At 36.2% G+C, this 16,136-nt stretch overlaps 1 protein-coding gene across 5 annotated transcripts in view; it reads right to left on the bottom strand.

The window, feature by feature from the left end:
* The window catches only part of ERBB4 (erb-b2 receptor tyrosine kinase 4), a 1,111,691-nt gene that overhangs the window by 57,701 nt on the left and 1,037,854 nt on the right, over positions 1-16,136 (bottom strand). For all 5 annotated transcript variants that reach the window (XM_073218152.1, XM_073218154.1, XM_073218156.1 and 2 more), the window contains one exon: positions 2,090-2,245. In XM_073218152.1, the coding sequence (XP_073074253.1) occupies positions 2,090-2,245 (156 nt within the window). The remainder of the gene's footprint in view (positions 1-2,089; positions 2,246-16,136) is intronic.

Below are 16,136 nucleotides of genomic sequence, written 5' to 3'. Positions count from 1 at the left end.
CAGTTACTAGTTAACAGTATGACTCAAAATACCAATTCTAAACATCTAACACATGTACTTCTAAAAGTATGGTCATATTATATTCTTCCTCCAAAATGAGATTCCTTACATTTTCAGTTATCCTTTTCTACCCCGAGACAAATTTCAGGCCACTGGTGAAATGTGCTCTTTCTACATTTGCCCCACTCTCTTCTCCTTTCATAAAATTTGGGCACTAAAGCACCTAAAATAATGAATTTCAAAGTGAGCCTTGCTTTGTTCCCCAGCCACAAATGCTCTCCCATGTCTTGGGTAGCCAGTATTGAAATTGTGTACCATTTTCAAAATAGGAATTACATAAACCCGTGTGAAAGGATCAGTACAAATCCATCATCCCTACAAGAAAAACAACTCAACTCACATATCCTGCTGATGAGGGGTCAGCAGAATGAGTTTCAACCACGAAGGGCAGCATTATATAGCTGCAAATATAATTAGGTTCTATGGAATAAAGATAAACACTTCTATTTTTGTAGTGGAAAGCTTAAAAACTAAAGAGGTCTTGGAAATCATGTGGTTGGCTGCTCACCAAGGTGACATCAAGGTAACTCTATGACAGAATCATGATATTCAGTGAAAAGGAACAGAAGACACATTGAAAGTAATTTCCCCATGGGCAGAGTTAGCTGGCTTTATGGACTATGGACACTGTGTGAAAGAAGTAAGTTTAAATCACAGGTGGCTTGATAAAGACTTAATGGTTACTAGGCACTTAAAGCTATAATGAATCTTGCTTTAGACAAATCTTACAGCTGTATGTTCTCAAGACAAGTGAAGTCATGTGATTTATAGACTTCTACTTCTATGCAATCTTGTGGTGAATTTCAAAGCTGTGGCCTCAAACTGCTGCTGCAAAGTAGTAAACAGAGAAAATAGGCTAATAGAATCAAGAAAAAAGCCAGATAATACTATAAAAGTGATTTTTAAAAATGTAAATATTGCATTCTTTTGCTTTGTGATAAGCTTTGAATATAAATAATTATGAGTTTAGTATAAAAATATACTAATGATATATAAAAATCAATGTTAAGCATTTGAAAGCCTATCATTACAAAATATTGATAATATATATATTTGGATGGCCCATGATGAAAAGGCACATAATCAATATGTTTATATGACATATGAATAACTTTCTTTGATAGCATAAGCTTTAGGTCACCACAGGTAATAGTTTCATTTCCTCATTTCATTTGGCCTCTCCCGAGCTAAGTTTCCACAGGTGAAGGTAGAGGAACCTCCACATGAAAAGAAAATATCCCTGTTGGTTAGCCAAGAACAGCAACCTAAACAGCAGGTTAATTTTTGAAAGAATAGAGCTGAAAGTAAGGGATGGACTGAGACCATAAGGTGGGCGAGAGAGGCAGGAACACAGTTGTCAGGCAGGGCCTGAGGGTGGAGAACTGGAAAAGTAGAAGACGCAGTGGAGCGACTCAGATCCCTGGGACATCACACCTTACATTCTAGTGGAGTCAGATAATAAATAAATTGGTAAATCATACACCATAATACAAGATAAAAACAACAACAAAGAAGGTAAGATTCCACGTAAGAGTCATCTGTTGTATCTGCTATAAAAAGGATTAAAACTGAAACAGTATGATCAAATTTCCAGGACTTAATGGTTCTTAGTAGCAGACGAGCTTCTCTCTAGCCCATGAGAAAGAAGTTTTGTCTCTCTGTAGTTGTCAATCCTATGTTCTTAGGATCAGTGAAACAATTTACATGGTTCTGGAGTAAAGCGTAGTTTCTAAAGTGCCTAAGGATCCACTCACTTCCCAACACTGGACTGAGAAGGACCACTTGCGTCTGACACACACTGTCTTATTGTAGCTACTCTTGAGAAATAGGAGTTGGTAATATAATACAATATAAATGTAAATATATTTTTTTCTTTTTTTTTTAACCCCAGGCAAAAGAGAAGGAAAATGGTAGAACTGGGATTTTATAATCTCTGAATTCAGGTTTATTGGTTTCTTCCTATAACATACGAGACAAAAGGATATCATACTAAACTTTCAAGCCATATTGCTCTCAAAAAGATACCCACCTTTCCTCCATCAGCATTATACTCCTTTTCATCTCCTTCTAAGAGTCTGGCTAGTCCAAAATCTGTGATTTTCACATGATTTGGAGATTTCACTAAGACATTACGGGCTGCCAAATCCCGATGAACAAGCCGTCTTTCTTCCAAGTACATCATTCCCTGAAAAACATGAAGTTCCCCAAAGATGGTCAGTTAACGCCTAGACTCTTCTACGGTCTAAAAAGGAGTATCTCAGCACTCAGGTGCAAGTTCTTGATTTCTCTAAGTGAAGCTAGAATCCTAAAATATTTTCAAAAGTAGGGAAAACCTGGGAGATAAAAAAGGAAACCACAAATAGCTTTTGGCCTTTTCTCCTTCCAGTTCTATAAAGAAGAATAAATTTCCTGCCTATGAGGTAAATGTTAGATCATTTTTTTCCAGAGACATGATATTTTGCAAATACTTCCCTTAGCGAGGTGTGCATGTGTGTTGGTACATAAGCTGACATATACTCGGACCGATCTACATACTCCTAACTGTTTTCTTCTCAATGATGTCTGCTGCATGTCATCTTCCCCCTACACACCTGCTCCAAACACACCCATCCATAATTTTTAAAAGAATTTCAGATGAAGGTTTAATGGTGCCAAAATCACCATCATAGATTCTATCAAGGCTGAAGAATTATATTATTCTTATTAATTATGCAAAAATTAAGTATACCCTAGGGGCACTAAGAGCCTATAATTTTAAAAGGACCTTCAATGACATTAGTAATTATAAGAACTCACAGGTGAAATTTCATAGTTTATAATGATCCTCAAACTAGCCTTTATAAAACATGTATTTTCTTCATAAAACATAGAGTAATTAAAAATAAGATGTATGCTGATTGCCAAATCTATCTATCTATCTATCTATCTATCTATCTATCTATCTATCTATCTATCTATCTATCTATTTATCTATTTATCTATCTATCTATCTATCTATCTATCTACAATCCAGAGGAGCAATAAGTATTAGTTATGTTTCAGCAATAGGGAAACTAAAAGAGTTACCAAACAACAACCTTAACTAAAAGGTCAATGTAAAACTAAGGAAATAAACTCAGAGGCCTAGATTTGAGTGAGCACATTTTTATTATAAGAGTTAAAGGAAATTCTATATTTGAGGATTTCAGTGGTAAAAAAAACATTGTCATTCAAAACAAATCAGATTATTATAAAAGAGTTGAAGCATACTCTCCTGCCAATTGCAAATCAATGCTCTTGGGAGTTAACATTACAATTGCAGGACTTGGAGGATTAATGGTTTCTGATATCAAAATAAAAGCTGTGGAAAACAGACACATAAATCACACAAGTCACAAATTATGAGCCGTATACCCACTGTGGTGTCAAGAGAAGATTGCTTCAAACAGCATCATGAGCCAAACACTATATAAATGCCCATTTAACACAACCAGTGGAGATGCTGCCTGCTATGGTCCAAGCCCTCAGCAGTTGGGTGACATCATATATATTAGTGTTTTCAGAAATCAACGCACAACGGGGATTTATTGAGTTTTGCACTCTTTCCTAACAGTGCTTTCTGTTTGGTTACATCAAATTGGAAGTTGTTAGAATAAATGAAAACATATAGCCCTTACATGACTTGAATGATTAAAAAAAAACAGACTTATTGCTTTGGAGATAAAATATTTTCAATAATTTTATCCCTTTAGGAAATGTCCACAAAAAAATTCATCCTTATCTTTCTTATCATCTTCATATCAGAATATGGAAAGTGTGTTGACAAAAACAAACATTTTGACTTTTTAGGAAAAAGATTCCTTTTAAAAAAAAATCAAGTCCCTTATCACTGAAAGGACTTGTACATTTAAAAATTTCCAGTCTCTATAATTGTGTGTGAATCTGCATATTAGCTTGTTGTTATCTCCAGGCACTGTGTTAGAGGTCAGAGAAACAAAAATGAGTCAGAGAAGGTCTGTGCATTAAAGCAGGACAGAAGCTTATTAACAAAGTGGGTGGGTATGGAATAGAAACTTGAGTGGATGGGTGCAATGCATGTAGGGCATTATTGGAGAGCTGTATTTTGAGGACCATTTGTAGTATGGAACAGAAAGTTTGCATAAGAGGGGAGTCTTCAGAGAGGTACTGAGGCCTGGGTAAGGTTTGAATGATGTCCTCACTTGGACAAGGTGCGGAGAAAACTGCAGTTAGAGAGAAAAAATGCAGGTGCATCAATAACATGGAGTCCTTGGAAAAAGGTATGTAATTCTCTATTTCTGAAGCACTATGTATCAGGGAAGGCAGGGTGTGCATAGTGAGGCTGAAAAAGGTAAGAAGAGGTTAAATCCAAGAAGAGCCCCTTAGATGTCATGGTCAAGAATTTGGACTTTGCGTTACTTGGACTTCATGCAGTATTTAGTGTGATCATGCAGAAGTTCCTTTATAAAGGAGAGTGACATAATTACCACTGGAATCTTGAAAACATCACCTGGTGCTAATACAGAGGATGGATTGGACACAAAGATCATGAAGTCAGGAGCCATTGCCCCTGAATAAAAGTGATGAGGGCATAAAAAAGTTGAAAATCAGCAATCCCTGAGCTATATTCATTTTTTGTATCTTTTTTGGTCCACACTGGGCAAGTTTCAAAACCCTCTTTAGCTGAATACTGACTGTATCCCATTGAGGGCATCCATTCTCTAGTTTCTCAGAATCCCACCATTTGCTCTCACTTTTCAAGAGTTCTGCTGAAATCATTTATGCTACTCATCCAGCAACTACAGGCATGAGTGTCTGAGTCTTCAACTAAATGAGGCCAGAGGAATTTTAAGGAGAGGACAATTTCAAGGTAAGTTATAAAATAAAATAACCACTTTGGTAATTGAGTGACTAATGAGAAAAGTAAATTGAGAATGATTCTTTTGACTTTTCTAATATAAGTGGATAAAGATTCTTTTAACTAGATATTCTAATGTAAACATATATTTCTTAAACATGTGCAGGAAGAGTGATATATATTATGCCAATAGGGAAGCAATATTCACTAAGAAACTTGACTCTAATGACACATACAAATGAAATTTCAGAAACTCCAAAAATTCTTTGATAATCTATACACAAAACCTCAGCAGGTGATACGGTATCTTAAACCTAAATGCTATTTGTCCAGAAAAAGTTATTTTTTTCAAAATAATGTGAACTCAATTCAGAAAACTAGATGATAATCTCTATTCTGCTTCCCCCACCCACCTGAATATAATTAAAAGAAATGAAAACAGAAACATCTATATCATTACCAAGCCATCAAAATACATTTGTATGACTGCTTTGTAATGATGAGACGCTACTGTACAGTTGTACACTTTCAAGTCATTAATTATGACTGCCACCTTAGTTGTGTTTTCACACCCTGGATTAGAGTGTTGCATCATCTGTGGATTGCTCACAATAGGTTTCTCCACATCACAGTCATTAAGATAGGATTTTCTTTCAGGAAGATCTCATTAGAGTCACATTCTCTGTGAGATTCCTTCAAAATAAAATCACTCCTTAAGTCAGAGTGTGATGCAATTAAGGAGGCAGTTATTAGAAAAGCAGTGACAAAAATAAATTGGATCAAGCCCCTTGAAGTTGGAAGATGATTAAAGAAGGGCCATTCATTATGATAGAGGGACAATGAGGCCTTGGTTGAAAAGAAACCTCTTACTCTGCCCTGTAGCAACTCCCAGCCCTCGCCCTGCCAGCTCAGGAGGAATACATTTTGCGTTAATGTTATTATACTTACACACCAACCACTGCTAACATCGACTTCAGTACTTAGAACATGGCATGAGTTAACCTAAACACTTCTGCACTGGGAGGTTAACTTAATCCTAAGAGATCTGTTTCCATCCCATTTTAAATATGAGAAAACCAAGGCTAAGGGAGGTCAACTTTATTGTTCCAAGTCATCCACCAAAGAGTGGTAGAACTGGGATTTGATGTATTGCTGTGGGACTCAATAAAGTTGGCATGTTTAAGCCTACACCCCTCGCTTGATGAGTCACAGGGTCATGTAGGCGTGTAGAAAATAACATACACAGTGAAGTCATATAGCTTTAAAAAATCCTAGTTATTTTACAGGAAAAAAATTATCAGATGTTTTTATGAATTTCAGGGCATAATGGAGATGATAGTCTTGTTCATAGTTACATTTAAAATCAAGCTAGATTATAGAAGCTTTTAAAATTTAGCAGGAATTTGAATTGTGTCGATTAAGAACTTGATTCTTGCTTTGGCCACAGAGTACAGGATGGTGGAATGGATTTGAGGGTAGATTCTGGAGTCAATTGGTTTGATCCAAGTCCAGTTCTGCCATGTTCTAGCTGTGTTACTCTGGCAAGTTAATTAACTTCTCTGTCACTCACCTTCCTTTCTAAAATGGCCACAGTAGCACCTATCCCACTGGTGTTGTCAAGATTAAGTAGGTTTATATATGTGAAGCACTTAAATAGTAATTGGCATGTAGTAAATGCAGAACATGCAAGCTTTTATTAATCATTTTACAGATAGATATCAACAGCCCTAGTGTGTACAAGAATAACTTACCCCCATTAAATTGAATTGTCTGTTTCAGAAAATCTGTGAACCTCAACTAATATATCACAGTAGGTGTTCAATAAATGTTTGCAAATACTGATATATATACCCATAACCTACCCATTGTGATTAATGTGTGGATACAAATTTCAGAATTATTACTGTTCAAAGCATTATCTTAATAATGATTCACCTGAGGATGCTGTCATAAAAGAGAAGGAAAAAATAGGGGCTCTATTAAAAGATTTGGTACCCTCCATAAATACATCATGTACTCAGGAATTTAGTGAATATATAGGTCATGAATGAGATAGGTCAAAAAGTTTTCAATACTGCAGAGTGTTTCCCTTGGGTAAATAAAATGGTAGATTTGCTATACTAAAGTATCTGCTTTTACCACCCTGCACTGAGAGGAATTCTTGGTAGATGTATTGTAGGTACATTTTGTCTATTTTTTGATCCAAGTATTACATATCTGATTTTACTCAAACTATTCAGAATTTAGTATTAGCCAAACCATTCAGAATTTTACTACTTTTCCTACTTGCTATATATGCTGTAATGAGCTTTCAATAAGTTAAATAAAATACTTATTTTCTGTTTTGCTCATATCTCTTAAAATGGGCATCAATAAATAGGGAAATTTTTCTTTGACTTAAAAAAATTTAAATAAGTACTTATTTTCTGTTTTGCTCATATCTCTTAAAATGTGCATCAATATATAGGGAAAGTCAAATTTTTCTTCACTTTCTGAAATGCACTTTAATACAAAGATTCAAGGATAATTTCATTACAATTGACTTAAAGTTTTAATCTTTGGTTTGAATTGACTCATATAAACTTCTATATGGAAAAAAATAATCAGTGACTGACTTAATTTTAAAATATCAGTATTGATGAACACCCAGCAATGACCTTCTTCAATTTTATGAGTCACAGTTGTCTAGTAAAAATGCACTATTATTATGTTTAATCCAATGTGAAAATGTAACCCACTGAGCTGCAGGAAACCAAGGGAAGGAAAGAGACACCAGACTATTTCTGACAACAAATATTTGCTTCCCATGTATAGGCAATGCCACAATTTCATCAAACACATGTGTGAAGCTAAAAAATTACAAGCTGTAGTCAGCTCTCATAGGCATTTAATCCCTGGAGTTAGCAAGGTTACATTTTTTTTTTCTGTTTTCATTCTAATAACCTGAAGCTTTCTTAATAACAGGAAGCTTCAGGAAAGCTAGAAGCTAGCTTCAAATGAAAATAACTCCTCTTTTCAACCTTTCCTTCTAAAAGTAATTCTATTCCTGAGAGGGTAAAAAAATTCAACTAAAACGAACATGCTCAAGAAGAAAGGGGACTTTTTTGGATGAAGTAACTGATTTTCTCCAAATAGTACATGAAAAGAAACTAAGGGTGCTCTGTAATTGAATCAACTGAGAAGGCTTTCCTACCAGCAAAAGCTGGTTCATGGCAAAGTAGAAAGAATACCGAACTGTGCTCCAAGACAGAAGTCCTGGACATGCTGCTTGCTGGGTTTATGACCACAGGCACTCACTTCACCTTCCTATAAAAGTGACAGATTGCCCTAAATGATCTCTGAGGTGTCCTCTAGCTTTACATTTTTATTCCATGATAGATGGGACTGTAAAATATATCTATCTAAAATATTAAATTGTGGGCCAATAATAGACACAGAGAACAGTAAAGAAATAAGTAGAGTAGATGCCTGTCTTCAAATGTTTAGTGAGAGCTGTGAATATATTTTAGTGGAAGTCAGTTTAGTGCATCCAGTGTTTAAGATGACAGACTCCAGAATAAAACCCTGGCTACTCACTAGCTGTGTGACCCTGGATGCTTTATTTGTGTGGTTCACTTTCCTTAGCCATTAAACGGGAATAATAATAGTACCTACCTGGAAGACTGTCTTGGGATTCAATGCCTTAATGATTATAAAACACCTAGAACATTCACTATTCTAAGATACTATGGGTTTGCTAAATAAATAACCTCACTTACAACCATCTTATTAAAATGCAATTCAGCCATTGTAAGAAAAAGAAAAGGCAGCTAAAGTTACTACTCATGGTTACTCAGCACTGTTAGCAGTAGTAACTTCTGTTTCTCATTCTGTTGGTCTCTGAATGTTCTTCTTATTATCTTCTCGAGGAGGAAAAACAGATTCATGTGGCCATTTTCTACTGACTTGAAGTTAATACTCATGGTCAATTTTCACACCTTCCAATCGCACCTATGCTCTTCAAAAGCAGTTCTTAAGGAGATTTTAAAATACTGGACTGAGTTTCTGTCATTTTAATAATGTGTAATGAAAACATTGTTGATATCTGACATATATTTTTTCATAAGCAGTCCCAGTAATATATCTGAGTCTGTGGGTGTGAGTCACACACACACATGCATATGGTAGATGCTATGGTATACCACCCAGAAACCTTTTCAGGACCGAAGCACACACACTCTCAGCTTCTGGAAGTGTTTGCTGCTGATGGCTGTTGTCTCAGCGGCATCAGTTTTGGAGCATTGACATCCCCACCCCAACTGCTTTCTGGCTGGGGTTTTGCCCTCTCACAGGAGGCAGCCACATCCAGCAATTGGTTGATGCAGGACAAAGGTTATACCCTCTTGGACAATTATGAAGACATAATCCAGTTGTAGGGCTCCCCATGGGATTGGATAGGACCTTTGTTGCAATTTCATCAAAGCTCACCTTTTCCCTCTCCTTAGTATTGCTTTTTAATTGCCTTGTAGGTGTATAAGAACACTCAGAAAAAGCTTCCTGCATGCAGATTTGTCTGAGAGACTCTTCTCTGGGAGCCAACCCAAGGCAAGGTGTATCTTTTTCTTTTAGGATCGCAGGTACACAGAATTTCAAGCTAATCATACTCCATAATTCATGCATGCTATTATCATTGTTCCCCTCTATCCTCTATTCCAATCCCATTCTTGTATCCATCATAAATACTCACAATAGCATTTTAAGTGCATATCCTTCCAGTCCATCATCCATATGCTTCTTCATTTTATCTACATCTTTAAAATTTTTGTTATTTTTAATACATAAATACTACTGTATATTAAATAATAACCATGTTTTACTCATTATGCTTTTTTAGATTCAAACCTGTTGCTATATGGAATCCAGTTTATTGCTTCCCATCATTGCATTAAATTATACACACAAACACACAGACTTATACACATATAACACAGGCATGCACTGTCAATTTATTGCCTATTCCCCTATTGATGGGTACCAAACTTACCTCCATCTCTGGCACCACAAACAAAATTGAATTAAACACGAACTATATTTGTGAAGTTCTATAAATTTGCTTACCAATATAAAAACGTCTGTTATTCAGTATTGAGTTTAGTGTAGGAAAGTCTGGACAAACGATAGTAATAAGAGTCCCCACAGAAAATACCACATTGAGACATTTTTTCATAATTGAGAACACTGAGATCAGATGGGGAAGACAAAATATAATTGTGTATGTTATCATTATACATGTTTTTATATATAAAATATTTATCATTTATTTAAGCACTCTGTACCAGGAGACTGCTTTAAGTGCTTTGTAGAGGAAAGTCACAAGAACCTACTGAGATCTGTACTACTATTATTCCCATTTTAAATTGAGGAGACGGAAGTAAGGTAATTTTCAAAGGATGATAATGCAGAACAAAGCTGAGAAAGAACCAAGATTTGACTCCAGGCAGCTCGACTCCAGAGGCATCAATCTTAATTATTGCACATGTTGACCATGTACATAAAATCATAGTCAATAGGCTTGCAAAGCCAAACATGAATCTAGCAAAGGGCTGCATATATAACTAGTAAGTATTATATAGACAATGGATGATCTAAGAATTCAATGAAGAGAAAAATCTCATATATAATAAATATTTGAAGCTTATAAAACAAACCTCTTTAGTTTTGCTGAGTTCCCTAGGATGGTGTCTCCAGACCAACTATCTGAATTCAACTATGCATTTTCAACAATTGAAAGATGGCCTACATTTAACTGTTTCTCAGTATATGTATTTTTATGATGGGATGGAGGAAAACAAACCCCACACACTTAAGCCAAACCCCACATGGTGATATTGGGATACCAGAGAGAGTAAATGAGGATGCCATTTACAGATTCCTGATGCTGGCAGGGATAATGGAAGCTTTTCTTCTAGTTCCCTACATTTTCTTCAAATAGTTTTTCAGAAATTTCATTTGCACCCTTCACAAGGTTTTGGAAATTTCCACTGGGAGAATTTTCAGGACAGCCTCCCTGGGACTCAAAACTCCCTTAAAGAAACAAAATAATAATAAAAATAAAAAAAACAACAAAGAAATGATTTAAAAAAGCATGTGTCAGAAGCCACTGCTTTCCTACTAAATAAATTGTGGGAAAAGCTCATCTTCCTGGATTGAAGGAATATTAAACATGCTAAGTTCTCCCCCCGGTCAATGACCTCTTGTCAACATGATTTTGATGAGAGGAGTGAATCGTAGTGTCCACACTCTCTCAGGGAAGTATACTTAAAATGGATTCCTTCTGGTCCTTAGGCAACCGATCAATAAAGGTGTGGATTGCAATGAGAACAGAGATGTCTGTGGGCTTTAGTAGTTATCCTTGTGTCTCTTTAGAAATTAATTAAAAATCAATGAAGTGTGCAACCTATTAATACAGTAACCTCTAGATTAACAGATAGAAGCTGAGCTTTTCTCTGAGCACACATATTGTGCAAATATACTCAGACACTATAAGGAGGAAATTGAATGTCTGACACCTTAGTTATAATTGAGCAGCGACAGATCATTCCTAACATTCTGGAGTTTCACAGAGTGGCATGCTACTGGTCAAAAACCAGGAAGTTCCGTGGGTGGGAATATGTATATACAATTCCCCTTTTTAAGAAAATTATATCAATTTTTATGAGGTAGCCTTATTATAAAGTAAACCTTCTGCCATCATACAGAGCTAAAACATTTTGATAACTATTTTCTTAAATGCGTTTTTTCATTTATGAGTCCAGGCAGTTGAGTTTATTTAAAACTGCTGAATATTTTTAAAAAGTATCTGCCCATGAAAAAAAATGTGAAATTCCTAGACAGTAAAAGCTCTCATGTGATTTGAGCCAATTTAGCATCCACATACATGTGTCGTTCAATTCAACTCTTCCTTTCGTGTATTTGGATGCCAACAGACCTGGCCACCTATGCAGAGGCTTACCCAGCCCATGTAAAACTCCCTATGGTGGTGCCCATGTCCTCCCAGCTAGAACTCACCCAGCTACTTCCCAGCTGCCTGCTCTGACCCATGCTCTTCTTAATCATGTTTCTTTCACCTCAAAATCCTCTGAAGGATCTGAACCAGAGCTTCCAGTTCATATTTCAATCCCTAACAGTTGCTTTGGAAGCCCATTTCCTTTATTTCACCCTTTGCACTCTCCCTCTGACAGAATTCTGGGGCTTCGTCTTTAGTCTCTGTATGAGGGTGTGAGAGAAAGAGATTCCTGCTTTAGGCCTGGCTCATTTCCTAGCCCAACAGCATCATAGAAGGATCAGATATCATCACATAAATATAAAAGAGAGAATAGTCTATTTCTCTTTAAATTGGCAAGAGGTGGTCGTCTGAGTTTCTGCTGTCTTCTTCAACCTGGAGATGCATATGGTGTTGCAGGAATAACACAGATTTTGCCCTTTCTTGGCCCACTCTGCTTGCAGAGCACCCGTAGCTGCTTGCCCCTGAGAAGCCTTTTACAGATAGTTCTGGGGTTCCACGGGGAGCCTCACAGATGTTCAGAAATACTCTTGGTTCTTTTTCTCAGGGTTCTTCGTTGACATCTGCATCTGGTTATCCTCCATTCTGTGGGAGCCCCTAGGAAATGCTAATGTCTTTGTCAGGGCTACTATCTCTTGGTGCTTCAGAATTTGCAGTTTATACCTCAGAAGAGTGAATGGTGCCCTTCCATCCAGTTCACCTGCTCAGGTACCTGCTCTCTTTGACAAAGTCTTAGCAAAGTGCTTTGGCTGCTTCTGAACACTGTGCCACATTTTGCCTCAAGCTATATTAATAGCTATCCTTGAGACCTTAGTCTCAAACAGTCCCCTTACAATTTTCTTCCATAACTGTAGTTCCTGACTCTTTAAAGTCTCAGACTTAGTCCAAGAGGTAGGCATGGAAGACTAGTACATCTCCCTGCTTAATTCTCTTCTCTTTGGCCCCATGCAATCTGCATCATTTTCTCTTCTTCTACTACCCCCCAACAAACATGCACACACACACACACACACACACACACACACACACACACACACACACACACACACACACACACACACACACACACACACACACGTTGTCAGGTGTGTAATGCTGAACCATGTTTTCCTTCCTGCAGCCAAAAAACATCTTCAAGCAACTAGCCTCTGTTGCTCTAGCTTTTCTTGGAATTCCTCAGCTGCAACTCTGTGGCCCAAAAGTCAACATGAAACTTACCTTGGCTCCTCCATCTTTGCACTGACTGCTCCCTTTCCCTGAACACCCCCTCACACACAGCTGCACGCCTCCAACCATGCTTCAGACACAGACCTGGTTAAACCTAATGCTCTCTTAGAACACAAATTAGATCTCATTTCCTCCACAAAGTCTTCCCTTACTCCAAGTATACTGCGTCACTCTATTATATGACCTTCTTAGGTCCAATTTCCCCTATTTCTATGTATCTATGGATCCAACTATTTATTTAAAATGAAAACCTGAGATTATCAAGCATTGTCGTAAACAACTTTCTGTGTGTGACTAAATCAAAGTTATTTCATAAAGCAGAAAGAACATATGTTTATAAATTAGGCTGCGTAGTCCATGCTCGAGTTTTCGAAGTCCTATGTAGCATATTCTGCAATGTTATCAGTTACAGGTGAAGAGTAGGAAAAGGGTCAGATATATTTGATTCCCAATTGAGCACTCAGCTACTGACCTGATTAGTTTGTTTGTCAACTATTTTAAAGAGAATTAAAAATGAAAGTGAGTATTGGAAGGAGAAAGCTATATTTTGGCTTCTCAAATCCTAAAAGCTTAAGATTTAATCTGACCACCTTTCATTCTTTTGCTCCAAACCTTTGTAGATTGTTAACTGCCTGGAGCTGTGAATGGAGTGTTCCTGCTGACATGACTTAACTCAGTTTGACCCTCCTCACAGTTACCGATTCCATTGTATGTTAGACAGTTAATCAATAGTAGTCAGTTGATTGATTTCCATATTCCTTCTACTGCCTTTGAATCACTAGGTTAGGAGGCAAGGAACTACCAGGAATAATAAATATAAACATACAGTCTCATAACAATTAAAAATAAAGGAAGTAGAAAGCGGGTAATTAATGTTTAATATTATTGGAAGTCATTTTCTATTTTTAGTGATGATTTTTACTGTATCATCCTTTTGCTCTTTTTTAAAAAATATTAAATAGCTGCTAATTTTCAAGTTTACTTGCATATATGTTGTAAATTACTTATTGAATATTTTTATTTCCAAAGAATTTTGGGGTTTTGTGCTAAACACTATCTGTTTCTCTACAAAGGTAGGGCAATCAGGGTGTTGCTCATGCACAGTGCCAAATGGAGTTTGAAAGCGGCTCTCTTGATCTGTGATCCTATCCAGTTTATAGTTTTATGCAGTTAATATATCATATGTAAAGAAGTTGAAAATACACACACACCACCCAAAACCATGGGCATTCTCAGCCTGTTCCTGTCCATCTTTGACAATGATGAGTGCTAGCTCTAGACACAACTTCCCAGGCTGCAATATTTGTCAGTCACTCACTAAATTCAGCTGTGAGACCTTATCCATGTGAGTTAGTTTCTCAGTTTGCCAGTATGTTCATCTATAAAATAGGGATAATAATAGCACCTTTCTCATAAGGTTGTTACGGGACTTCAATGACCTACAACATGTAAAACTCTTATAACAGTACCTGGTCAACAGTAGACACTAAACATTGTTAATTATCATTATTGCTTGTATTGTCCTGTACCTTGCATTATAGATGATTTTTATTTTTCAAAATTTCAGCTTTCAAACAACTCAAGATCTTCTCTGACATTCGCAAGTGTAGTTTTATACTCAGAATCCCAAAGATCATCCATCAACAAGCAAATACGTATCGGTAATGCTGTCTTTCTTATCAGAGTTTAATTCAGTGACACTTCTGTGCTACACACTTGGGTTTCTTTGTACACTTTATGAATGATACTTCACCTTCATGTAAGAAGAAAATAGGGTGGAAAGTGAAAATGAGAAAAATCTTCTCATGAATGTAATAAAATTAAGACAAACCGAGAAAACAATAAGGATGCTGAAATTAGAGGCTGTGTTGATTACAGAGGTTCTCACAGAAAAGATGGAATGTAAGCCTGATACTGAATGAAATATACACATTTAAATTAATGCATTAAATATTTTATGATACTCTTAAGTTATGTGTAATTTAATGCAACTTACAACATCTAGATCTATCATGCACATTTAAGATTTTTACTTTTGTCTCTTTTATGAATATATTTTGCATGGAAATTGGGGTGACCTTATATTTGCACATATGTATGCATATTTGATTAGATTATCAGCTACTAACAGGAAGAAAGACCAAGTATTTATTCTCTGTTGATCCTTTGGTAGCTTATTGTGTGTGCAATATTTATTCTATAAACAATTCACTCTATATATAGTTGAAGAATAAAGAGAATTTCCTTGATTCTCTCAATAGTCATCTACTGGATAGGTATTGCTGCTGGGCACCCTGATAATTGTTTTACATATACAGTTGACAGAGTGTTTCCTTCATGTTGTTCATAGCTGGGTTCTGAAAGTACAGAAAAAAGGGAATGTAACAATTTCTGTTTTTGGCTATAAGATAGTAAGATTATTCTCGACAGGATGAAAAGCATTTTAAAAAACAGAGAGCCTTAAAAGGTAATAGTATATTTGGGAAATACAAGAAGTTATATGAGGATGGGACATAAATTAATAAAGGCTATAAGTGCCACAATTAAGTGTCTACCTTAATTGTACTGACTTAATATGATGTGAGAAGGACTCACTGAAAGTTTTGATGAAATAAATTGACATGATCAGATTTGGCACTGTGTGAAGAAAAGATGAGAATAAAAGAGATTAGAAAGAATCAGAGAGATTGATTAGGATGTTATAATACTATCTTGGAGAGCAATGGTTAGTGTTTGACTAAGCAGCAATTTGGATAATTAATTTTAGGTTGAGAGCAGCAGATAAAAATGGTAGCTTATCAGTGATAATAAAGCCATAAAAGGGTGAGAGAATGAAGTATTTTCCAGGTCAAACTCAGGAAAAACATCATTATTAAATGAGTAGGTAACAAAAAGGGAAACCAGCAAAAGTGACTAAAAGTAATGGTCAGATTCATGGCAAAAGAACAAGGA

The sequence above is a fragment of the Manis javanica genome, chromosome 12 (genome assembly GCF_040802235.1).
Source record: "Manis javanica isolate MJ-LG chromosome 12, MJ_LKY, whole genome shotgun sequence".
NCBI lineage: Eukaryota > Metazoa > Chordata > Mammalia > Pholidota > Manidae > Manis > Manis javanica.
This window is presented reverse-complemented; position numbering and strand designations above follow the sequence as displayed.